Source organism: Fukomys damarensis, unplaced genomic scaffold, assembly GCF_012274545.1.
Source record: "Fukomys damarensis isolate Sample0158 unplaced genomic scaffold, DMR_v1.0_HiC HiC_scaffold_30, whole genome shotgun sequence".
NCBI classification, from domain to species: domain Eukaryota; kingdom Metazoa; phylum Chordata; class Mammalia; order Rodentia; family Bathyergidae; genus Fukomys; species Fukomys damarensis.
This window is the reverse complement of record NW_022900942.1, coordinates 51,464,718-51,490,021: the sequence shown is the minus strand read 5'-3', so window position 1 is coordinate 51,490,021 and position 25,304 is coordinate 51,464,718. Positions and strand designations below refer to the sequence as shown.

Genomic DNA, 25,304 nt, shown 5'->3' with positions numbered 1-25,304 from the left:
AAGGAAGGAAGGAAGGAAGGAAGGAAGGAAGGAAGGAAGGAAGGAAGGAAGGAAGGAAGGAAGGAAGGAGAGAAAGAGAAAGGAAAAGAAAAGAAGAAAGAAAGCCTCTAATAATTAAAAAATATGTCTAGGGTTTATATCTACTGACCAGATTTGTAATTCATATTTCTTTTTTAGATAGCTGACACTCATTTGTACTTTTTTCTTTCAAAAACAGATATGTAATGGGAAGTAATCCAGCTGACCTGCTAGTCGTTGACTCAAAAACAGGCATACTCACTTTAAGAAATCAAGTTACCATGGAACAGTATCAAATGCTTAACAAAAGATACCAAGGAACAATTTTATCTATAGATGGTAAGACATCAGTTTAACTTCTTTTTCTTCTTGAGGAAGCTATATGGAAATTTACTCATATATTAAAATTTTCATTATTTCATTTTAAAGAAACTTTTTTCTATAAAAGTTATCATATTGAGCATTATAAATTCAAATTTTTAATGCTTTTAGACAGTGTAATTTAGTGGCTAAAACCATTAGCTCCAACTGAGACTGGGTTGGTATCTTGTACCATCATTTACTATTATAGAATCTTAGCAAAGTTATTTAACTCATCCCTATGTCAGTCTTCTGTTAAATGGGACAATATAAATTTAGAAGGAAGTGATGATAATGATACAAATTTTAAAAAATAACGATAGTATGACTGAAATGTCACTGAATTTTGTATCGTATAGACTGGTTTAAACCTACCATTGTTGCAGACTTCCAGAGATTTTTTTTTTATTTATTCAGAAAATATAGAATCTTGATAGAATATCAGTCATTGCACCAAATCCTGGTAACATATTAATGAAAAGTCAAACGACTGAACTTAGGTCTGTGTAATAGCACTAGCCAAAATAATCTTAAACAAATGACATTTTCTACTCAATAATTACATCTCCAATAATCTTAGGAAGCACCCTAAATATAAAAGGCTTAATGCACAAAGATGATAGCTACAGCACTATCTTTAATAATTAAATATTGCCAGCAATTCCAGTAAGTAACTGAGCAGGTAAACCACAGCCCACTTAATATAAAGTTATGTAGCTATTAGAAAATATGTTAATGAAAACTGTATTAAAACATGAAAGCATAACATACTGCTATTATTGGCCTTTTTATATAAATATCAATATATATATGCATACATATATATTATATATATAATTTGAATTTTTGGAAACTTTAACAAAGCTGTCAACTTTAGAAAAAGTTATCCCAAATTACTGTGTTGAGTTGGCATTGTACAGAAATGGACAGCCATATTGGTCTAGAAATGTTAATTTTTTCTATTTTTTTTCCATTTGTACAGGGGTAACACATTCTATTAAATATGTAAGGTCATATCTATGTGGATTTGATTACAGAAATTAATAAAGTATTCTCTAAATAATGAGAAAAAGAATAAAATAAGACTACAAGAGCAAGAAGCAATTTAAATATGTTCAGGGACGATTTTCATCTCCAGAATTAAGGATTATTTTAATGTTACATCATTGCCCTTTCTCTTTTACTTTCCTTTTTAGTTTTATTTTAGGATTCCCTATTTTTAATGTTCATACAGAGATTTCTTTAACTGAAATACAGAATAGTTTCTCTGGTGTGAAAAACTATAATAGTACACAGGATCCTAATGAGATAATTAATAATGTAAAATAGGAAGTAAAGGGCTAAAGGTGTAGGGAAAGTGGGAAGGGTGGGGGAAAGGTAATAAGGGAGAGGAAAAAATGTGAGAAACTGAAAAAATGGAAATAAAGTGTTTGTAAATGGGGAGGGGAAGAGGGGGTGAAGGGAGGGTAGGGACAAGGGGAAAAAATGAGAACCAAGACCTGTCATGTAAAGGTACAGAATCCCAGTAATGCATGTAACTGTATTGTATACCTAGATTGTACCAATGACCGCAATAAAAAGAAAAAAAATAAAATAAAACATGAAAGAATAGTTACAAATTTATAGTTAAAAATTGATGTAGAATGAGCAATATGGTCCTATCAATGTAGCATAAATAATAAACAACCTTTAGAAGTTATATTTGAAGACAAAAGATTATCCCCCCAAAAAATCAAGAAGTTGTCCTTGGCTTTCCTTGGCTATGTTGGTTTGTGGTTTTAGTTTGCTTCTTCTTAAAATTTTCAACTTACACATACAGTCCAACTACTTAAAATGTAAAGAAATAATCCAATAACATTACTAGCAATAATAATGTTAGTTATGACAACATAATAATTGATTGACTTTAAAAACTGAGTAAGCTGGGCACGGTGGTGCACATCTGTAATCTCAGTTCTCGGAGGGAGGCTGAGGCAGGAGGATCACTGCAAGTTCAAGGTCACCCTGAGCTAAATAGCAAGCTCGGCATGAACTGCATAGCAAGACCCTCAAAACAAAAAACAAACAAGCAAGCAAACAAAGCTGAGTCATAGACAAGGGATAATTTGAGACATTACTGAATGGATGGGAATAAAAACATTGAAATCAATACTGACACACAAAGAAAATAGTTCTGCATTACTCAGCAATCATTACATTACATGATTAACACATTTCTTCCATTTTGAACCTTGTTACAGATTCTCTTCATAGAACTTGCACTGGTACAATTATCATTGACCTTGATGGTTCTGGCTGGAAAACAGAGGGTACAAGCACTGTTTCAGTACAAACTACCAAAGAGAATGGTGAAGAGACCACTTTCACCGAACCAGGTGGAGAAACTTCCTCCCGTGGCCCCTATGTCATCACCGATGAAAATGGCGGGGGGACGAATGGTGAAAGGGAGCCATATCAGAGACCAGGAGATAACGTGCACTTCGGCCCTGCGGGCATTGGACTGCTCATCATGGGATTCCTAGTCCTGGGACGTAAGTACTTTGACAGTTCTAGTCATATGTGCAGAAAATACGCCTTCTGATCCTTCGATGAAATACAGTTGGCAAATTTTTATCTGGAGCAGTTATGAAGGCAGTTCTACTCTCAGGCAGGGCTGGGCTCATAAAATGAAAAAAGGAAGCTTCTTTACCCCTTGTACGACAGTGCAGGGCCAAAACGTGTTTGTAGTCTACCTCAGTGTAAGAGGAAAGCGCTACGATAAGCAAGCTCCAATTGCAGTGTGAGTGAAAATGACCAGAGATGACTTATTGACAGTCAGGAAAGGCTACTTAGACAAAGTAAACTCTAAATTGAGTGTTAACACATGAGAAAGAGGCTGATTGGACAAGAGGAAGGGAACGCACTGTGAAGAGGGAAAAAAATCTAAGCAGAAGCCTCAACAAATGAGAAAGCAAGGTGCTGAAATAAAAGCCACCCGTGTGAAGAGAAGAAAGGATGTGCTTGACGAGAAGGACGGAGGCTAAATTCTCTGAAGGGACAGAAGGGAGCACTACACAGACCTAGGGTTGAAATCCGTTTCTAAAAACTTCATCGTCTGAAGCTTTTTGAGCCTTGCTTTTGTCATCCTTTAAACAACACTATTTGCATCTCACAAAATTGTTATGATGGAAACAAAACAGAAAAAGTACCACACATGAAGCACTGAGCACATCCTCAGGCCGCAACAGTAGCCTGGGCCAAGGGTGGAGTCATGGGTGGAACCCAGTGATTCTCCAGCGGTCTCTCCTTGGCTGGGATGGTAAAGGAAATAAACTGGATGAGCCGCGTGCCTGGGTCTCAGGAGGGAGAAGGGAACGGAGGAGGTGAGCAGGTAGACGTGCCGAAGCAAACACTGCATAGCAATTTCAAGAAATCTCGGTGTCAGAAGGTTCCTCACGTATCTAATTTAAACACATAAAATGTGAATCCAGAGCCCTGAGATATGAAACATTGTTTTCTACCTTCATTTCTCTTAATACATGAGTGGCTATCAATACACACGTTACTAAATTTATTTGAAAAACAGATTTCTCCTGACTAAACATTTTAATCAATATTAATTAATCTAAACCATAGAGTTTCAACCTGCTGATAGCACAGTTCCTCCCTAACCTAAAAATGCTTCAAAAATGAAATGTCTGTAAGTATGAGGAGTTCTTATTGGCTCATAAAAAACCGAAACAATGACCAGGAAATGTCCTATGAAAGGAGGAACAAGTTTAAAACAAAAATATTCTCATCAAAATGAACAAGAGCAAGAAAAATATAAAAACTCCAGGAAATTGACAGAATGTAACATAAAATGTAGGAGAAGATATAATTCTCCAACTGTTTAGATGTATTGATTATCAACCAGCATTAAAGAAGTAAAACTTATTACTTTATGAAAGTAATTTAAATACCCAAGTACTAATTATTATAACTATAAATAATATCTAACTTTAATTTTGAGTTAGTTTTTATATTGATGGCTAACATTTTTAAATTATATATGGGCTTTAAAGTCAATATTGCTAAATTGAAAGTTTTCTTTTAGGCTAGCAGATTTTCAAAAATGCAAAAAAAACCAAATGGCTTTATTCCTTTTTTCTTCTCTCCATTTTTCCTTGATATTTCTCCTATTTTCTTTCTTTTTTATTTTCTATTTTCTTTCAACCAATCTCTTTACTTTCTTCTTTTTTCCTCCTTTCCTCACATTTTTATTTGCCCATTCTTCCGTTCATCCACGCATGCATTCAAAACCATTTATCAAGATTATATAATATAAAATGGATGATTTAAATAAAATAGTAAAAGGATAATAAATAAAAATGGATATTTAAACAGAGGACTGAGAAAACTGATTAATAGAAAAAGTCACAGTAAACTGTGTGATTCTTTTCTATTTGTGTAAGAATAATTTAAGGAAAAGGTATTTCTGTAGGGGAAAATATCAGCCTTATCAAGAATAATTGCTCAATGCATAAGACTTTACTATTAAAATGAAGGCAGGCATGTGTGAAAGTCTAAAAATAAGGAAAGGTATAAAAGAGGAAACAGAAGAATCAAACATTTTGCCTGGCTTCTCCAGCTTTCTTTGTTCTCTCCTTTACTACTTTCCTGAGTAATAAGGGGAAAGATTTATCTACTTTAATCACATAATATCATTTATAATTTTAATGCCATAAAAAATTAAATTGACTAGTACGTGAAAGCTTGCATGTATTTTGGTGTCTGACATTGATAGTTTATGTTCTGAAATTTTCATAATAATTTTACAATCAAATGCAGTTCTATTAAGAATTCAGATTTAGCCATGAGTAAAAGCAGATTGTTTTAATATGGTCCTCTGTTGACTCCAGAATTTCTGTCTTTCCACCGCCAGTGGTCCCATTCCTGTTGATCTGTTGTGATTGTGGAGGTGCCCCTGGGGGCGGCGCTGGCTTTGAGCCTGTCCCTGAGTGTTCCGATGGAGTGATTCATCCCTGGGCAGCGGAAGGACCGCAGCCTGCACCCGGTGTAAGTGCTGAGCTGTAAGACTGAGATCTGACTCCGTCTCCACAGATGAACCAGTCACGCCGTCTGCACTATTCTTTATTCTGGAATAGCTAAGAGGGACGCAGGGATTTAGCTCAGTGGTTCTACTGCCTGCTTTGCAAGCACAAGGTCCCGAGTTCGATCACCAGTACCAAAAACAATAACAACAATAATAATAATAAGAGGGGCAGGACGAGGAGTACAAAGTACATCAAAATTAGAGGGAATAACCAGAGAAGGTTTTCTGGGTGAGGTTCAAGTTTTAAATGGATTTCAAAAATTTCTGAAATACTGGTTGTTTAGGAAAACTGAAGTAATTCGTCAAAACTATGACGATAGAAAGAAAAGATTCATTACAAATAGAAAAATGCTGCCTCCTGTGTTTCAGGATTTGACCACTATCTGTGTACCACAAATACCCCCCGGGGGTGGGGTGACCATGATGGAATGCATCGACAACTCAGGTGAGAAAAAATTTGAACAGCTCCAATCACTAAGAAGGAACTCTGCTCTCTCTTAGGATATCTCAGTGGGATTCTTTCTGATAACCTTATTTGTCTTTGAAGTGTTTATATAATTCCCTTTTTAGTGACTAATTTCTAAATTAAAGAAAACCTACTCTACTATTTTTCTGTGCTGTGCTTTTTAACTCTCAGTCATCAGAGCCTAAGTAGATGACATAATTAAGACCTCTCTACTAGAAGTGCTGATTTATAACCATGAGTCAATTTTGTCAAGGTTTTTTATCTAACAGAAAATTTCACTTACCCAAATATTTACATATATGACTGTATGTGTGTGATTTTACATATATAGGTATATGACCGGATATATGATTAAAATTATATTGCAGCCCAATTAAAATAGACCTGTGCTCATTTGTTGATGGTACAATCTTCTTAATGATTCAAAATTGTTCAGACTTAGCTGCTTATTATGACCAAGAAAAATCTACATCAGTTCTCATAATCAGCATAAATGTTGTCCTAAACAAGTTTTATCCAATTTCTTAAATCAAAAACCAATACATAAAATATTATAAAAAGCTTTCAAAGTAAGATTGTGAGCATATGGTGGATATTCTGCTTACAAAGGAGTAAGACTGTAAAGACAGCTTACCTCAAAATCAGAGTCAAGACCAGTTGAAGGCAGAAACTTGAGAACAATTAGGATCTCACAGTAAGTGGATTATTACCACTGATAAAAAGAACAATGAAATTCACAAGTCCATGAAAATAGTTACACCTTATTACCTTTTGCAAAGCAAATGTTACTGATTCTCTTATTTTTCTCTTAGTCTTTTTCTCTTTTTCTAAGTCCTTTTGTTTTGTTAGTACCTGTTTCAGTACATGCAGCTTATAATCATCGCGGGCCGTGGGCACATGTACATACTACAGCTTGCTTCCTTTAATACTGTTCCCCTTCGCTCCCACCTCTCTCCCTCCCCTCTAATTCTTCTATCCTGATTTTCATTCTTGTTATTACTAACCTTAGCTCATGTTATGGCATGTAATGTTTACATTCATTGAGGTTATTAGGTTCCTGTAAATGGCATATCTTTATTCTACTCATTTCCCCCTCCCCTCCTCCTCATCCCTCACTCCTGTTCCCTTGGACCACTTTCCTATTCTTAGTTTTGCAGACTAATAATTATTACTTTCCTATTATGAGCACTGTAAAATGTAACAGGCATAGAAACGTTTATAACTTGTAGATCTAATACATTATTCAAATAAGTGGATACACTAGTTTTTAAACCTATTTCTCCTCTGGACCCATCCATTTTTGTGAATGATGCCAGTATCTTTCCACTTCAAAAGCAGAAACAATTGGTAGATCCTCTCTTCTCACTGGTGCCCCATCAGTTCTCAAGACTTGTCAAATTGTCAAATCCACCAGTGTATCCTTATGCAATTATTTCTGCATTGAGTCTACAAACCTTTGCACAAATCTTTATCAAAGCCTCATAGAAGGCACCAGAGTCACTGAACTATACTATACTGTCCCCAAACTCAAGATCTTTAGAACATTAAAGCCACGGGACACCTGTCCCAAAGTGAATGTTCTCCCTTCCTTCCATGGAACTTTCATACTCCCAGCTACCATCTTACCCCACTTACCTCAAATATTGTGACAAGCTTCTGTGCCACCTCACATCCCAGGGCAAATCTAAGACTCTTCATGGAGATTGTCCTCTCAGTGTGGCCGCCTCTCTGAACACCAGTGGTCTTATACCTTCTGGACACCCTGTATATCCAATAACACATTTGGGTTTAACTTAGACTGCTCTTCTGCATTTTGAATAAGAATTGTACCCCCAACTTCCCCCATTTGAAATCAAATGCTTTAGAACATAAGTTTTTGTAACTTCAATGCAGCACCCTCTTCCAGCACACTCAGCAGATAGTGACTGAGTTAACAATTGGTTAATAAGCATTATTTTGAACTCAGTATCAATTATAGTTCTCTCTTCTTTATATGTCATCTTCATTTTATTTCTTTGATGAGAAATGCATACCTGAATGACGAAACTCTGCATTATAGTAAATTGTTAGTTTTTGGTTCACAATGCACTAAAGAAAATAAATTTAACGTTGTCAAACACTTTCAGGTGTTTATACAAATGACTATTATGGCAGAGAAATGCAAGACCTGGGAGGAGGAGAAAGAACGACAGGATTTGAACTCATGGAGGGAGTTAAAGCACCAGCTGCACCTGACATATGCCAAGAATATTCTGGAACATTAAGAAGAAACTCTATGAGGGAATGCAGAGAGGGTCTGAATATGAATTTCATGGAAAACTACTTCTGTCAGGTAAGGCTTCTAGCCATCTGGCTCCCTCACTACCGCTGTATTCTAAGCTTTCAATAATTCCCATTAGGGGCTTTGGCGGAAACCTTAGGTTCCTAGCCTCTAGCCTTTATGCCCGAAGAGCCATATTGCTTCTGAGTAATATTTCAAAAGTTCTGATTTAAGCACCTTACTGTTCCATTTTTAAAACTGGTCAATGGCTTCCAGCTCTCTTTTGTCCATAAAAGGAAGTCCAAACTCCTTAACATGGCAGTTAAGTTTATTCACAAATTGTCCCCATCCTCCCATCTCATTACTCCTTCCCATCCACCCTGATTGCTGAGCTCTTTTGCCTTATTCACAGAATACTGCTCACCTCTGTGCCTTTGCTTACGTTGAGCACCTTCTCAAATGCTTTATAATCCCATCTCTCATAAACTCTCACCCATCTTTGAACACTCTGCTCAAATATCTCTGCCACTCTGAAGTTTTTACAGTCAACTCTCTCATCTAGTTTTCTATCTGTGTTTTTGTAACACGTTGTTTATTCATTTCATAAAACTTCTCAATGCTAAGATCCATTAGCCTGTATGTTTACCGCCATTTTCAGTGTCTCCTCCATTTTTTCTCTATGGTATAGCCAGTAGTACCCATCTCAGCACCAGGCACGTAGAAAACGTTCACAGTATACTTCCAGAACATTCCAAAGCAACCTACAAGTGATACAAGAGTGTGAGGATTAGAAAAGCAGCAGCGGAATTAACTTTGCCATTCTTGGGCAGAGACCCAGTTGCTCATGGGTATAAACCACGTGGTTCGTTAACCTTCCGCAATTCCCACCCCTAAATGCTGACTGAAAATCCATTTTGTGTTCCGGCCCAAAATACTTCACTAACATCTCCGCCAGATCTGTCCAGCCTGCAGCCTACCTTTTTTGCCTCTTTTTTTTAATGTCATAAGAAAAATTTATTTTTAAAAAGGAAAGGTTTTATATATGTGAAGCCTATCATTTATTTATATTTAGCCTAAGACAATTCCCTTTCATTAAAAAAAAAAGGGGGGGGACAATGTAAGCCACAGATTGCAAAAGGGTAACTGATATTTTTTAACCAAATTTTGGTCAAAGTCTTTTAAAAAGTAATACAAAACATCGTTTCTGAGATGCACATGAACACTTCCTGTTTGTGTCCCTACCTATGAATATAGCGTCATGAGAAGTAGAATTCTGCCTGGAAACTTTCTCACTTACCTCCCGCTCTCTAGACAGCTCTATCACTTCTCCACAGTCTCCAGTCCAACACCATTTTATCAAAGACGCCCTCCCTCACCTCCCTATCTGAAAGGTCAACTTCCATCATTCTCTTAACCCTTCTCTCTGTGTGTAAATGTGTTCTCTGTCTTACTCAACTCAAACACAAGTCCTAGAAGGGAAGGATTTTATCTGCTTTTGTTCATTCCTGCACAGCCTAATTTATAACGGAGTATCTGCCCCACAGCAAGGACTGAATAAATATTCTTAGCTAAATGGCGTAATAAGTTCGCCTGCCATAAGATGTTTCTGATAGCTGAAAGTTTGCAGTCCAGGACTATGAACTGAATAGGCAACACAAAAGTGAACACCTGTGGGTTTTCAAAAGAGTTGACAGAGATTCCGTTTTTTTAATTGCCTGTCATCGCCTTCAATTTTGAATCCCAAAGTGGCATAGACCCAAAGCCAATTTTTCCTGTTGTATTGAAAAAGCCACATTAAAATAAACCTTCATGGAATCATCACATCAGTCCCATCTCAAGAAAAGAAAGTACAAAGCTGAGTGAATTTATCTAGGAACTGCATTTTTAGACTGAAAATAATACACATTTTATGTGCTGTCGTATAATTTTTTTATATATTTTGTGTGCTTCTTAACTTTCTTACATTTCTGTATCTTTATGTATCTCCTTCCAACTTCGTAATATTTTGTGTGTGATTTTATGCAAAGTGCACACTTTTTTTAAAGTCCATGTAAGTACATTTTAAAATTTAAAATGTATAGTTAGAGTTAACAGTTAAAATGACTTCTAATCAAATTCTTTCAAGCAATTACAAAATAATTTTCAAAGCATCTCTTGTAGCTATTAGAACTTTATTTTATATATTCTTCTTCGATAATGCTTTGAAAGGAAATATGAGGATAAAACTGTTGTGTTATCATTGAGCATATATTCATAATTCCATTTTCTCCTTCCTCTACAAATCCAGAAAGCATATGCTTATGATGAAGAGGATGAAGGACAACCATCCAATGACTGTTTGCTCATCTATGACAATGAAAGTATAGCTTCCCCTGCTGGCTCTGTAGGTTGTTGTAGTTTTATTGGTGAAGACTTGGATGAAAGCTTCTTGGAGACTCTTGGGCCTAAATTTAAGAAGTTGGCAGATATCAGCCTGGGAATAGATACCGAATATTATCCAGACCCTGATCCCTCTTGGCCTCCTCGGAACACTGAACCAGTCTGCCCTCAGCAGACAACAGGGCTAGTGGCTAGTGGACACCCGACAGTCTCCCATCATGTTGGTGCTACCACAGTAATTTCTGAGAATACCTATCCCTCGGGACCTAGTGTACATCATCCTATGCCTATCTCCGACCCTCTGGGCTACGGAAATGTCACTGTGACCGAGTCCTACACCACCTCTGGCACTCTGAAGCCCTCTGTACACCTTCATGATAACCTGCATGGGCCCAATGTGGTGGTGACAGAGAGGGTGGTGGGTCCCATCTCGGGTGCTGATTTGCATGGAATGTTAGAGATGCCTGACCTGAGAGATGGGTCAAATGTTATAGTGACAGAAAGAGTCATAGCGCCAGGTTCAAGTCTACCCACCTCCCTGACTATCCCTACTCCTATAGAGTCTTCAAATGTGGTAGTGACAGAAAGAGTAATCCAACCAACTTCTGGTATGATGGGCAGTCTAAGCATGCACCCGGATTTATCGAATGCCCACAATGTGGTTGTGACGGAGAGGGTTGTTTCCGGGGCTGGCATTAGTGGAATTAGCGGTGCGGCTGGGATCAGTGGTGCTGTAGGCAGCAGTGGCCTGGTTAGTACCAACATGGGTGTCAGTGGCAGCGGCCTGAGTGGACCTGGAGTAGGGGGTGGTGGCATAGGGCTGGGCAGCCTGGGTGGAGGTGGGGGCCTGAGTGGCAGCATGGCAGGGACAGCCACCATCAGCCATGTGAGGAATTCCTCTGACCATCACTTTACCCAGACCCTGGGATCTGCCTCGCCTAGCACAACTCGAAGTCGAATCACAAAGTACAGTACGGTACAATATACCAAGTAGTTAGTATCCCAGAGCACTTGCTCATGGGAATTATGGCTTAGATTCAATTCCCACCATCCAAAATGTAATAATGAGACTTAGGATGCACAGCTAGGGACTAAGAGCTCCACTTGGCTGTGAGAAACCACAAGGAGAAAAATAAATGGAAACATTGCCATGGGGGAGAGAGAGTTCTGTACATTTGTAAACTGCTTCCTTATATTAATATTAATATTAATGACCTCATGACAGTGGACAAACACTTGAGGCAAGACTTCTTTGTGCCTGTGTGGCCGTTAGGGTCTTCTTTGTATCTATGTGGCCTGTAATTTATAGCCAGCATGTGGAGTAAGTAAAATGTGGTCATGAAAAAGTACTGCCCTTACCATGGCAATTTGCATCACTTTCCTGTAATTTGCCATGTAATTCAGGCACTATTCAAAAACAACTAAATATGCAATACATTGCCATTATGTGATCTGAAATTTTGCCCTGTCAATTTCATAAATAATGTAAATAAAATTCCATCCAGGGCTGGGGACTTGGCTCAGTGGTTCCACCGCCTGCCTCACAAGTGCAAGGGCCCGAGTTTGATCCCACTGCCGAAAATAAAGAATAGTAATAATAAAAAAAAAACTCCAACCACAGATTCAGACTAAGGTTAACCATTTAAGAATCTAATTACCTAATCAAGCCCACAGCCACCAAGCTCTGTTACCTTGACTGTACGTAACTGCACTAGAGGAAATAAACATCAGATTAGGAAATGCTTCCCAGGAGGAAAATTCCATTAGAAACCAGTAGAATGAGATCTTTTCAGGGTAAACTCGTAGTATCTGAACCCGAACCTCAAGGTGAGGCTTCAGTTAAAAGTTAAGGACTTTTCTGCCCCCGCCCATTTGGGGTTAATGGTAGATGTGAGCTTGAATATTGTTTACTGGGGAGGTTATGAGATACCACACTCATTTTTCTCCTTACCACTGTGTTTGTGAATTAATAAAGGAAAACTTCTCAAATTGAGTCAAGGGAAAGGTGACAGGTTGGTCATACCAGTGATAAATACCTTCCCAGCGACACAGATCCAAACTGCACTGATTGTCAGATTGTTTTTGACAAGAGTTAGTCAGGCATATTCAGCTCTTTGTTACTTTGCTCCAAAGTTAGAATGACTTACTTAAGCTGAGCTGTGGGGGAAAAGCTTTCAGCATGATTAAGCTATGGGGGAGTTTTCTAAGGATGTTAAAATCTCTTTGTTACTTTGCTCCAAAGTTAGAATGACTTACTTAAGCTGAGCTGTGGGGGAAAAGCTTTCAGCATGATTAAGCTATGGGGGAGTTTTCTAAGGGGATGTTAAAAAAATGATTTAGAACATGTAAACTGTTTTAAATGGGGAAAGTTAGAAAAGAGCTGTTCAGTAAAGCACTAGCGAACTAATTATTAGCTTTTTTGAGTTTAGCACTTTCTGTTAACAACCCTCTGCTGTCATTTTGAAGTGCTCAACCATGAATGTTTTACAGAGTTAATGATATTGTGTTGGAAAGAATAAAAAAGTACTAGACAAACCCATTTCTTTCACTCCCTAACTAAATTTTTTCACTAGCATAAATTTTAAAATCCTGATTTGATTGGTCAGTAAGTACCTGGCTTATAAATGTTCTGATGTACAGATAATTCCCAAAGAGTAGAATATGACATGCCATTCTATCTTCAAAGCATAGTAATGTGCTATTTATGATGTATTACTTCTGTGTATTTGCTGTATAATGTTTCTTGAATACAAATCTCTGAAAAGAACCAACACATTCCAAGAAATAGGTAAATTTACCATTGTATGATAGAGGAGTTGTTTGGGGTTTGTTCTTGGTTTTTGTTTTGTTTTTTGTTTTTTTAAAGTTCACTGTTAATTATAAGCTCACTGAAGTGAGACTGCTTACAACAAAATAAAACTAGAAAACAATTTTTCCTCCTAGAGTTGTGAATTATATACTTTAAAATATTTTTCTCCTAGTCAACTACTCAAATTTTCCAGGGTGTTACAAGATCAAAGAATCATTATTCAACTTCCAGTGCTTGTCAAAGAGGGCTGGGAGTGAATTACTTTTCCTAGAGCTATTTTGCTCCATATAAGAGCAAATAGGTCAATATGATAAAAGCCACAATACACATCTTATGTTAGCTCTTTAGAATATGTAAAATTTTGATAATCTGTAATATGCCAAAATGCAGAGGTGTAAATAGTCATTCACAGGGGTCTTTCTTTTATTTTTTCTGTCATTTAGGGGATTATGTTAAGAATGGGAAATAAATATTTTTCCAGAAGTAAAGTCAAAAGGCAACTTATTGGAAAATACTTGTGCATGCCTGGGTCCAAGAATTTGAAAGAATACAAATAATTATTATTTTTAATATTACTTAATTAAAGGGAATGATATTTGACCACAGGAAACATATGTATTGTCCAGATATATCATCATAAGTCTTTTCTTAAGACACCTGATACTTTCCAGATCTATTTTGGGGGGTTGTCTAACAAATGTCGGAGTGACTATCTTTTAAAAAACGTCATTGTTATGATCCTTTAGTTATAAAACAGGGAAAATCCAAATTTTAAGTGGTAGCATTAATCGTCCCATCTTTCTAGGAGATGCTTTCAAATAAAAATTTTTTTCAGGGTTAGACAATGATGTGCTGTTTAGTCCTAAATTTTAAAATTATTTTAGACCGACTATTCTAAGATTCATTTAAAAGCATGTATTCAGTGAGCAGCCTTTGTTCCTTTTTTTTAGATGCTTTACTCTAACTCGTGTGCATCAATCCGTAGATCTAGAAAAGTCGTGGAAACTACTTTATGAATAAATAATTCTAATTTAGATCCTACTGCAAGTTTAATCTTAAGTCAACTGGCTCTTAATAAAATGAAGATGAAGTAGATAGTAATTTAATGTTAATTTATGCATATATGGTTTGCTAAAAAACCATAGTATTTATACATCTAAATTTCTAAAAGAAATAATTCTCAGGGTCAAAAACTGATGTCTCACAAATACCATGCCAGAAATATCAATGAAAATACTATCAAGTTAATCTGACATTAAATTTCAGATATATCTGCTACTTATTATGTACCTCCATGCATGAGGCCTCATATAACCATGTTTGCACTGAAAATTTTACAGAAAACCAACATTTTAGGAATATTTATATACCTTCTTTGGAATATCTGTTCTACATTTATGTATAAAGTTTTTAGCACTGTTCTATAATTTTCATTCCATAGAATGTTCTGACAAAATTTTAATTCCATGTTTTCAAAAGTTACATTGTTACATTAAGTGGATGTTTTCAGCTAAACAATTTATTTCTGAATTCATAAGAAAATTTGATTGTCAGCCAAGGCATAACACTTATGACACCTTTTGACTTCTGTGGGAGATTAAAGGTATAAGCAGTAACAAAAAAATTACCATGGCTTTCTTGGAAATACATTTAAAATCAAAACGAACTTTTTAAAGTAACACACACACTTTCTCATGCTTATTTAATAATTTTTCTCCTTTTGTGAGAATTTCTGGCATTTTAATGCCTCTCTGTATTGCCCTGAACACACCAATCCACAGTGAATACTTTCCCCAGAAGTGAAATATGTCTTCAGTTCCAGATTGTTCAATTTGTTAGGACAAAGCCTGAATAAATAATTTATTTTGTAATTCTCTACATTCCCTTCCACTTAGTTATATTTAAATTACTAGACACTATATGATCAAACTGCTTAGTCTAACTTATTTTTCTTTTGCTGCCTATTTTCCAAGCATTTTAAAACTCTCATATTCATCTCTGGGGATGTATAAAACAAGACGCTTTCCTTCGAGTTTCAATATAAAAGGTTTTGGTATATTTGGGTGCTGGTTCCTTGCTTCGTCATCCGTTGCCTATTTTAAGATGGTTTGTATTTCCAAACAGTTGTGTTTACAGTAATAAAATGCTTGATATGCCTCCATTATCTTTTTTTTAATTATAAGGTGGGGGAGGTTTATAGCCTGTAAGAAATAATTAGGAGTTCACGTCTATGTATTATTTTCATTCCGTGTTCAAAGAGATCGTTATTTCCTTCTCATGGCGGTTAGCATATATTTTCATTCTCCTTTTCCTGACTTCCTCTTTTTCCCCATTCCCTAAGGAACATTCTTGTGCAGTTCCTCTTAGCGATGCCAGAGCTTCATCTTGACCAGCTAGTTAGCCGCACTCACACGGACAGATCATATTTTTTTAAACGCACTTTAAATTTTATATTTTTAGCAATTTTACCTTTATTTTGTACTGCAACTTTTTTTTTCTTTCATACTCTAACTTTTTAATTTTTTTTTTTCTGGCACTGAGGATCGAACTCAGGACCTTGCACTTGCAGGGTAGGCAATGGCGTCCCTGAGCTACATCACTGGCCTGTTAACTTTGTAAAATTTATCTATACCAGCATTCGACTTCTATTGAAATGACTTTTCTTTGTGCTATAAAATCAGACCCTCTCATCCTTAAGGAAGCTATCTGGGCACAAGACCCCTGCCACAGAGGGGTATTTAAGGAAGAACAGGATGTTTGTGGGTCGGGAGAGAGTAAACAAAGGGCTGCAGGACAGAGGAGGTCTCACGGGAAACCAGGAGTGAGGTTGAATTTGGCCTTGCAGGGCTTTGTAAGCCTCTGCTACTCTGGATGTAAAGTAGATCACTGGGAAGAGTGGGAGAAGAGTGTTCTGCTCAGATCTATGTTTTTCAAATAGCTCTGTACCTACAGTGCTGACACTCAGGAAATCACAGAATCGAGAAGATTGGATAGAAGGCTGCCATAATAATCTAAAGGAGTAGTTGGACCATAGCAGCTTGGTAACTAAACAAGGACAAAGACAGCACAAAAATTCTGGATAGGTCAGCCAAGCAGCATAGAGAAAGAAATTGGACACAAGGTCACTGCGCAACAGACTAAATTTTAATCTTATAATCAACTGCCTTTTAAAAATCTAATATAGGGCTGGAGATTTAGCTCAGTGGTTCAGTCACCTGCCTCACAAGCACAAGGTCCCCAGTTCGATGCCCAGTATCAAAACAAAAAAAAAAATCAAGTATATTAAGTCCAAATGGAGACTATTCAACCTATTAAACAGATCAAAAGTTTGAAAATGATGTCATGTTCTAGTCATGTCCTTGGTGATTGGGTTCAAATAAGGCAAGTTCCTGCAGACTGTGGGATACTTATTTTTCCTAGTTGGACACAGGTGTTGAACTTGCTGTATTACAATCTGTGCCTATTTTTCAGTCTTATCCCTGCTTTCTTAACCTCACATGAATCCTAGGAGGAAGAGATCCTACCTCCACAGCTCGCGAAGACTGTTCCTAATGTCAAGCTCTTATTCTTACCAAAGATCACCTTAGTGTGACCCAGAATGTACATTTGCTGCATTTTGTTCAAATGACAATACTTTCAGTGGGTCATAGTAGCACACATTCATAACCCAGCATTCTTGGAGTCTGAGGCAAGAAGATCACAAGTTCAAACCCAGCCTAGGCAACTTAGCCAAACCCTTTCTCAAAATAGGAAATGAAAAAAAAAGGGGGGCTGGGGATGCAGCTCAGTGCAAAGGACTTGAGTTCGACTGTTCTATCCCTGGTACAAAAAGAAAAGGAGGGAGGGGGCAGGGAGGGAAAAGATAAAAAATAAAAGGGAAAAGAAGGAAGAGAAGGGTGGGGAGGGAGGGAGGCAGAGAGAGAGAAGCTTTTTTCTATTCAACTTAACAAATATATCTTGCAAAATATATACCAGTTTTTGCTTAATAAATTGTAGGCCTGGAGTTCTCAGCTCATTTTGATCTCTGTCTTATAGTAGGTTCACCCAGAAGCAGATTCAGAGATGGAATTTGAAGGCAATTTTTAAGGAAATTTAAAAAAACACTGGTAGAAAATGAAAGAGAAATAAAGAAAGGAAAACAACACTATCAAGCCAATTATTACCATGGGCACCTGAAGCCCAGTCCTCTTGGGAAACATGATGGGAGGAGCACACAGCAGAAGGAAGCCATCCACGAGATGGGGGAAGTGGTGTATTTATGTTCACCAGCTGCCACCAGCTAATACTCTGGGCCGCCTCTGAGGATAGTCATTACTTGAGCCTGCTGAACACTTGGATAAAGTAGTTTGGGCATCAAGTAAGAAATGCAGGGGTCAACTGTCTGGATTGGTGAACACTGCCTGAAATGGTGGGGGAGAAATACGGAGGGGACTCCAAAGTCTGGAAGCCACTGGTGTCTCTGAGAGCAATGGTGAAACAGTGCTTAAAATAAACCGCAGAAGTTTCTCATTGGGCACCACTTTCTCAAACCTTCCCCTATAAATCAGAATGAGTTCTGAGTCAATCTGTCAATATAGTGATAGACTGGGTAACAAACTCCCATGGTGTAAAATGGGACAGTCTTCAGGCCCTCCTTGTCATTGCTTTATACCTTCATGATTTTATATCATTTATGTTAATTAATGCCTGCCCCCCTAGAGTGTTTAAACATATAATCTTTCTGCTATGGTTTGACTTTACTGATACAACTTCAGGATTGACCTGAAAACATAACTGTTCTGCTATTTATTGCCAGAAATAAATGCTATCACTTTGATAAGGTTATCATTTTTGTAAACCCAACATTTGCTAACAACGTCATACAAATTCATCTTGTCTCTGAGACACGTTCATACACCTGGCTTATTTTAAAGGGCACACTAGCAAAATTATACTGTCTTGAGCTGAATCTGCAAGCAATTAAATACCAAATTTTGAACCCATGTGTGAATCACATAGGTCAGCACAGGAGCCAGCTGAAACTCATTACTTACTGAACACAGGAATAAATGCAGTCCATTCATTACAACAGTTGATCTGAAATCTATCCCTCTATCGACAGTCTGTATGGAACCTGAACCCCTAGATTACATATTGTTTCCCAAATTTCCACTATTCCAAATAAAGCTTCTTTTTCTGAATTTCATTTTGATGTGATAAATCCTCCTAGTGGTTTAAGACAAAAAATGTGTCTTGACCATTTGTTTTAAATATGCTTCAGGAAAGATGAGATACATGAAAATTTACACCTAACTACTTTTCATAAAAACCTTAGTATAAATTAGAGAAAAGCTATTTAGTTTTCAAATATCAGGAAACATTTTCTGAATATTTGAAAAATAGAGTCCAAAAGAAAAAGATCTTAAAATAATATGATTTTATTCACACAAGGTCATGGTGGCCATAGTACTTTTGGGAGAAACATGCTCCCAATGTATCTGTGAGACTGATATATAAAAAACAATATATAAAAGACTACCAATGAAATTAAATATATGGAAAAGTTCTGAAACTTTTCACATGCTGTTCCCTGGGAGAATAAATAAAATATTCCCTCTCGTGAGGCAAAACTGTTTTGATAAATACTCCTAAAGGGTGTTTTGAAATATCCAACCATTTTTGCTCTCTATTCATAACCAATAAATAATACCTGGACAGCTACCTTGATTGTTCAGGCAAGTAGAGAGCATTTTCTGCAGAATGAATGTGAATTTTATATTCATTGTCCGTGCATACAGTTATTACATACTGCAAGTGAATAAATTAATATCTTGCTTTATACATCATCTTCTACAAGATTATTGAGAAATCATCAGCAAGAAAACTAATTTACTTTCAATTTAAGAACAAAAATTAATGTGATCCCATGGAAAATTGAAACATAAACCTTGCAATAGTGGCACTCCAGTCCAGCGAGGTAATTAGGTCCGTTTCCAACTGGGCTTGGTCCTCCTCGGAAAAAGCCTGGTGCCTTCTTTCTGGCTGGATTTCTTTTTGCAACAGTTTTATCATTAAGAGCCTAAAAGTCACCCTTCTATGATATTATTGTTTGTGAAGAAAGGAAGATGAATCAAATTTTTAAAAGATACATAATGTCTTTTAAAAGCCATTACAGCCAAAAGTAATTACAGATTAAAAGAGTGAAATAGAATAAAATTTCAAATATGGGCAGAAAAATGTCAAGAATTAGGTGTTGGGAACTACAATAGCAAACCAGAAAAATCATATTTAATAACTATCATTAGAAATCATATATTAATATATAGGAAAAACCCTTAGATCTATATATAGTTCCATGAGCTTTAATAAACAGCAAGTGTATTAAAGATATAAACATTCAAGAAATTTTGAAAGGAAGAATATCACTCAAAGAGACCTGAGTTACCTATTAATTTCTTTATATAAATGTACCTAATTTTAATCTCTCAAAATCCAGGAATGGAAATAGATGAAGAAATTGTAATTTAGAGAACACAATTAACTCAGGGTTAGAAACAAACCGAGTTAATGGAACTTGTAGAATTTGAGTTAGATTTAACTCTTCACTCTATTTTATACCACACTGGCATAGTATACTTAAAGGCAAAGAGGAATATAACTGTATGACTATTGACAAGACAGAAGCTATAATTAGGGATAAGCTGAAACATAAGAATATATTATAACATCTACAACAATAAAAACTGAAAACAGCAAAAATGAAGTTATTGAGGACTTTCAGTAAATGATAGCACAGTCAAGATATTTTTACTCTACTAAGCCCTATAAAACCAAATAAAAATAATTAGTAGAATAAGAATAGACTAGAAGACAAGGCCAGGGATGTAGCTCAGTGGCACAGTGCCTGCCTGGCAAGCACAAGGTCCTGAGTTCGATTCCCAGTACAAAAAATAAATAGAAAATAAACCATCTTCAAAAAGAATTTTAAAATGATAACCAAGTCCTCAGCACAAACACACACATAATAACAAAGAATGTCTGCTAAATCTGATAAAACTGAATCCAAACTAGAAAGGTCTAGAGCTGGTGAATATTTCTCCAGATCTATTTCAGAGTTGTTATTGTCTGAATACTTGTGCTTCCACCAAGGTGATGATATTAAAAGGTGGAAATTTAGAGGATGATTAGGTCAGAGGGAGGAACCCTCATAAATGATAATTACTTTGATAAACTAGGCCTGTGAAAGCTCTATCACCCCTTCCACCACAGAAGCACACAGCAAGATGGTACCTTCTATGTACCTGGAAACAGCCCCTCACCAGACACTGAATCTGCCAGAGACTTGATCTGGGACTTCTCAGCCTCAGAACTTTGAGAAATACGTTTCACTTGTTCATTATCTACTCATTTCTACTCTGGTATTTTGTTTCAGTAGCCCAGATGCAATAAAATAAGAGTGGAGATTTCTCTAAAAGTAACACAATCCTTCAGAATTCATAGATTTGAGGAAACCTCAAAATTATCAGAGAAGAGTCATATGGGAATGTAATTCCATGCCACTGATTAACAGGAGAGGGAAAGCTGATGGACAACTTCCTAAGATGTCACCTTCGTTTTCTCTAATTAAGTTCTATATGCTTATAAACTAATAATGAAAACATCAGTAACATAAGAGAAAAAAGGAAAAAGAAAGTAAACATTCCACATAGAAAAAATAGAAAGGGCCTTATCTACCTGGTAAGAAATTTCTACTTCTAACATTAGAAATGTCCATTTCTCCCTGTGCCACTCAAAAGACCAGGAAATAAGCTTGACTCAATAATTCTGAACTTTACCCTGAAACCCCAGAATTACCTGAAAAACATGTTAAGAATGGGTAATTCTTGATCTCAATCCCCAGAAATTCTAGTTCAGTAAATCTGGGGCCAAGAAATCTCTATTTTCTTCATAATGGCCCAATAAATACATTTCAAAAAGCACTACCTACCTTTAAACATTCTAATAAGGTTTTATTCCCAAACAACCTGTGATGCCCAGGTCCTATATCTCAGTTGCCCACGTTCATAAGTAACAGCATCAAAGGTGAACCATATATACTTTACCACTCTGCCCAAGATGGAATTGCCAGTACCCTTGAGTATCACCAGAGTGATACTTTAGCAATCCTCACACTGTGGCAGGGCATCACGGTCACAATGAGGAGTCAGGAGGCAGACGAAGATGACAGTTTCCAGAGTAAGTGTGTATCAAGTATGTAGTAATTATGTACATAGCACACGTTGATTAACACAGGACTTGCAATCACATGACTCAGTCTCTGTGTTTTGGAAGACATCCCACATCAATGACATGATGTCATAGACAGAATCAACAAGGAACCTCTAAACGCCCCAATTACAATAGTGAAATTTAAAACATAATTAAAAATTTATCAACAAAGAAAAGCCCAGATCCTGATGGCTTCATTGCTGAATTCTAAAAGACATTTAGAGAAGAACTACTGCCACCACTCTTTAAACTTTTGAGTAAAATTGAAAGAAAAGCAATACTTCCCTATTCGTTCCTGGAAACAAGTATTACTTTGATTCTAAAACCAGGGAAAGACCCAACCAAAAACTACAGACCAATCTCCCTAATGAACATAGATGAAAAATCCTCAATAAGATACTGGCAAACAGAATACAGAGAGTCATCAAGAAGATTATGCACCCTCACCAAGTCATATTTATTGCAGGGATGCAAGGATGGTTCAACATATGTAAATCAATAAATGTAATACACTATATTAACAGAATCAAGGACAAAAACCATATTATCTTCTCAATAGATGCAGAAAAAGCATTCAACAAAATTCAACACCCATTCATTATAAAAAAAAACCCTGAAGAACATTGGAATAGATTGTCTTTATATCAACTTGATAAGACTATCTATGAAAAGCCAACAGCCAATATCATTCTAAATGGTCTAAAACTGAAAATCTGCACACTAAAATCAGGAACAATACAAGGATGTCCACTATCACCACTCCTGTTCAATATAGTTTTGGAAACATTAGCCACAGCAATTAGACAAGAGAAAGAAATAAAAACAATAAAGATACGAAAGGAAGAAGTGAAACTGTCATTATTTGCTGATGATATAATACTCTACATAGATCTAGCAAAGAACTCTGCCAAAAGACTTCTAAACTTGATTGACAGATTCAGTAAAGTAGCTTGATACAAAGTAAACACTTAAAAATCAATATCCTGGTTGTACACAGATAAAAGTCTCACTGAGAGTCAAATTAGGGAAACAATAGCATCCAAAAAAATGAAACATTTAGGAATCAATCTAACAAAAGAGACAAAAGACCTCTACACTGAAAACTATAGCACTCTTAAAAAAAAAGATTGAAGAGGATATAAGAAAATGGAAAGGGCCATCACTCCAGCGCCCGGAAGGTAGCCTGGGCCCCGATCCACCATGGGAAGGAGAGCCACACCTTCTCCCTCCCCAGCTGCCATCACTCCAGTGACCAGAAGGTAGTCGTGCAGGTCCCCCTGAACCCCCATAACTCCCCTTAACCCCCCACCACGCACTCTCAGACCTCCTGATTCAGCCAGTCTTTGGACCCACTCTGCAGAGGCAGAGGTGGTCATAGAGGCTGTTTTTCTGAGTGTCCAACATTGAATATCTTTAAAGAAAGGGCGTGGGAAACCTGTAGTAGAATGGTGTGGAGTTCAACCATTCAGAAGGTTGGGGAACTCACTCTGAGCATTGCAGCCTGAGGCCAGTCTGTGTCTTGGGGCTCAGCCATCAGCTAACTGAGATCAGGGGTCTTGCATCCTTGCTCTGCCTGAGCCATTAAATGGTAAATATACTATATTGAAATTTTGTTCACTGCAGACATGTTCTGGACTGCTTCTTGATTTCAATTTAATTCAAATGATTTAAGGGTGATAGACTAGTGACTACCACAGGTGGTCAGTTTCCAAGTTGTGCTTGATCTTAATGTGTTGCTGATTGTATCAGTTGGGATAAAGCATTGCGATTGATGTGATGAGCTGTTTTCTGTGACGTTATGAAGATGAGAATGTCTGTGTGTCATTAGAGACACAGAAGCTAGGGCGCAACTATATCAGGAAGATTTGGGTGATAACCCAGAGATTAAACCAAGGACAGTCCGACAAAAAAAATAAAAATGAGAAAACACTTAAGCAAGACACAAAGACAGACTTCCAGTTCACCAATGGCAAGCAGTAGGGCAAATGAGGATGAAAAGGCCAATAGTGAACCATCAGGACACCCTGAACTCAAAGCACAGGAAGTAACAAAACAGATCAAACAGGCTCTAGAAAAATTCAAAACAGAAATAATTTCCCAGATAACCATAGAGATAGTGAGCAAAATGGAAGTTGTGATTTGAGACTCTAGAGCAGAAACTGACAAAAAAATAGATGAGCTCAGGACCATGATAGAAGCCATGAAAGCCCAGCATAAGAAAGAAATAGAAAAAATAAATGCCCAACATAGGAGAGAAATGGAATCCATAAAACAGATTCAAACAGATATCCAGGAGATTGTTTACTCCATTGAAAGTGTATGCAACAGAATAAAAGAATGCAAAGATAGACTCTCAGATAATAGAAGACAAGCTTGCAGTCAGTGACCATGAAAAGAGAGGTCTCTTAAAAAGCGTAGGGGATCATGAGAAATTGATCCAACAATGCCTAGATGATGCAAAGAATAACATAAGACTGATAGGAATATGTAAAGTAGCAAGAGAAAATACAAATGACTTTAAAAAGCTGTTTGCAGAATTAAGGACAGAAAACTTCCCAAACAGAGGGGAAGAATTTGACATTCAGATAACTGAGGCATATAGGACCCCAACTAGCCACAATAAAAAAAAAATCTACACCTAGACATATAATAATCAAGATCCCAGAAACCTCACAGAAGAACAAAGTACTACAAGCAGTAAGAGAAAAGAAACAAATCACATGCAAAGGAAAGCCCATCAGAATCACAGCAGACTTTTCAACACAAACCCTTGGGGCAAGGAGAGCCTGGAATGAGATATTTCAAGTACTAGAAGAGAACAACCTCCAACCTAGACTGATGTATCCTGCAAAACTCTCTTTCAAAATGGATGGGGAAATAAGACACTTCCACGAGAAAGAACACCTGAGAAACTACATGAATACCAAGCCAGCACTACAAGCAATTCTAAACAAGATCCTAGAAAAAGACAATGAAGGTAACAACACCATGATGACCAAGAGAGCAAATCAAATAGGCAAGGCAAGAAATTAAAAGGAGAAGGTGAAAAGTAAAAAGAGTCAACAAAAGGCCAATAACATGTCAATAATAAGTCAGTACATAACAGTTATAATCATTAATGTCAATGGCCTCAACTCACCAATCAAGAGAAATAGACTGGCAAAATGGAATAAGAAGCAAAATCCAACAATATGTTGTATACAAGAAACACACCTAGTGCAAAAAGAAGCCAATAGACTGAAAGTGATAGGATAGAAAACAATTCTCCATGTGACAGGAGCCCAGAAAAAGAACAGAGGTAGCAATCTTATTTTCAGACAAAGCAAATTTCAAACCAAAACTGATCCTAGTATTATTGATGTAGGACAGTACTGTATCATACCTCTGTGAATGTAAAATATCTTGTACTTGCTTTATGATACGTAGTAGTGACCGTGCTTTATCAGAGCTATAGCTAATGATATTACTCTAGAATATTCTCTTTCCAGATGATGATTAAGATGCTAAAAAAAAAAATGGTGCCAGGTACTACAACAGCAACAGAACTTTGCTGTTTTCTGGATATTATTCTTTTCTTTGTTTTTTTTTTGGGGGGGGGTAATGGAATGTGCTGAATGTCTATAATTTTGTTCAGATGATTGCAGAACCTGGAAAAGCTGTTGCTGCTACTGATGCATAACATACTGCTATT

General features: G+C 36.8%; 1 protein-coding gene across 1 annotated transcript in view; it reads left to right on the top strand.

The window, feature by feature from the left end:
• Dsg1 (desmoglein 1) overlaps positions 1-11,962 on the top strand; it is a 35,707-nt gene extending 23,745 nt beyond the window's left edge. The window contains exons 11-16 of the mRNA XM_010643383.1: positions 218-357; positions 2,619-2,909; positions 5,282-5,415; positions 5,822-5,897; positions 8,045-8,250; positions 10,466-11,962. Of these exons, the coding sequence (XP_010641685.1) occupies positions 218-357; positions 2,619-2,909; positions 5,282-5,415; positions 5,822-5,897; positions 8,045-8,250; positions 10,466-11,551 (1,933 nt within the window). The 3' untranslated portion in view covers positions 11,552-11,962. The remainder of the gene's footprint in view (positions 1-217; positions 358-2,618; positions 2,910-5,281; positions 5,416-5,821; positions 5,898-8,044; positions 8,251-10,465) is intronic.
• The last annotated feature ends 13,342 nt before the right edge of the window (positions 11,963-25,304 follow it).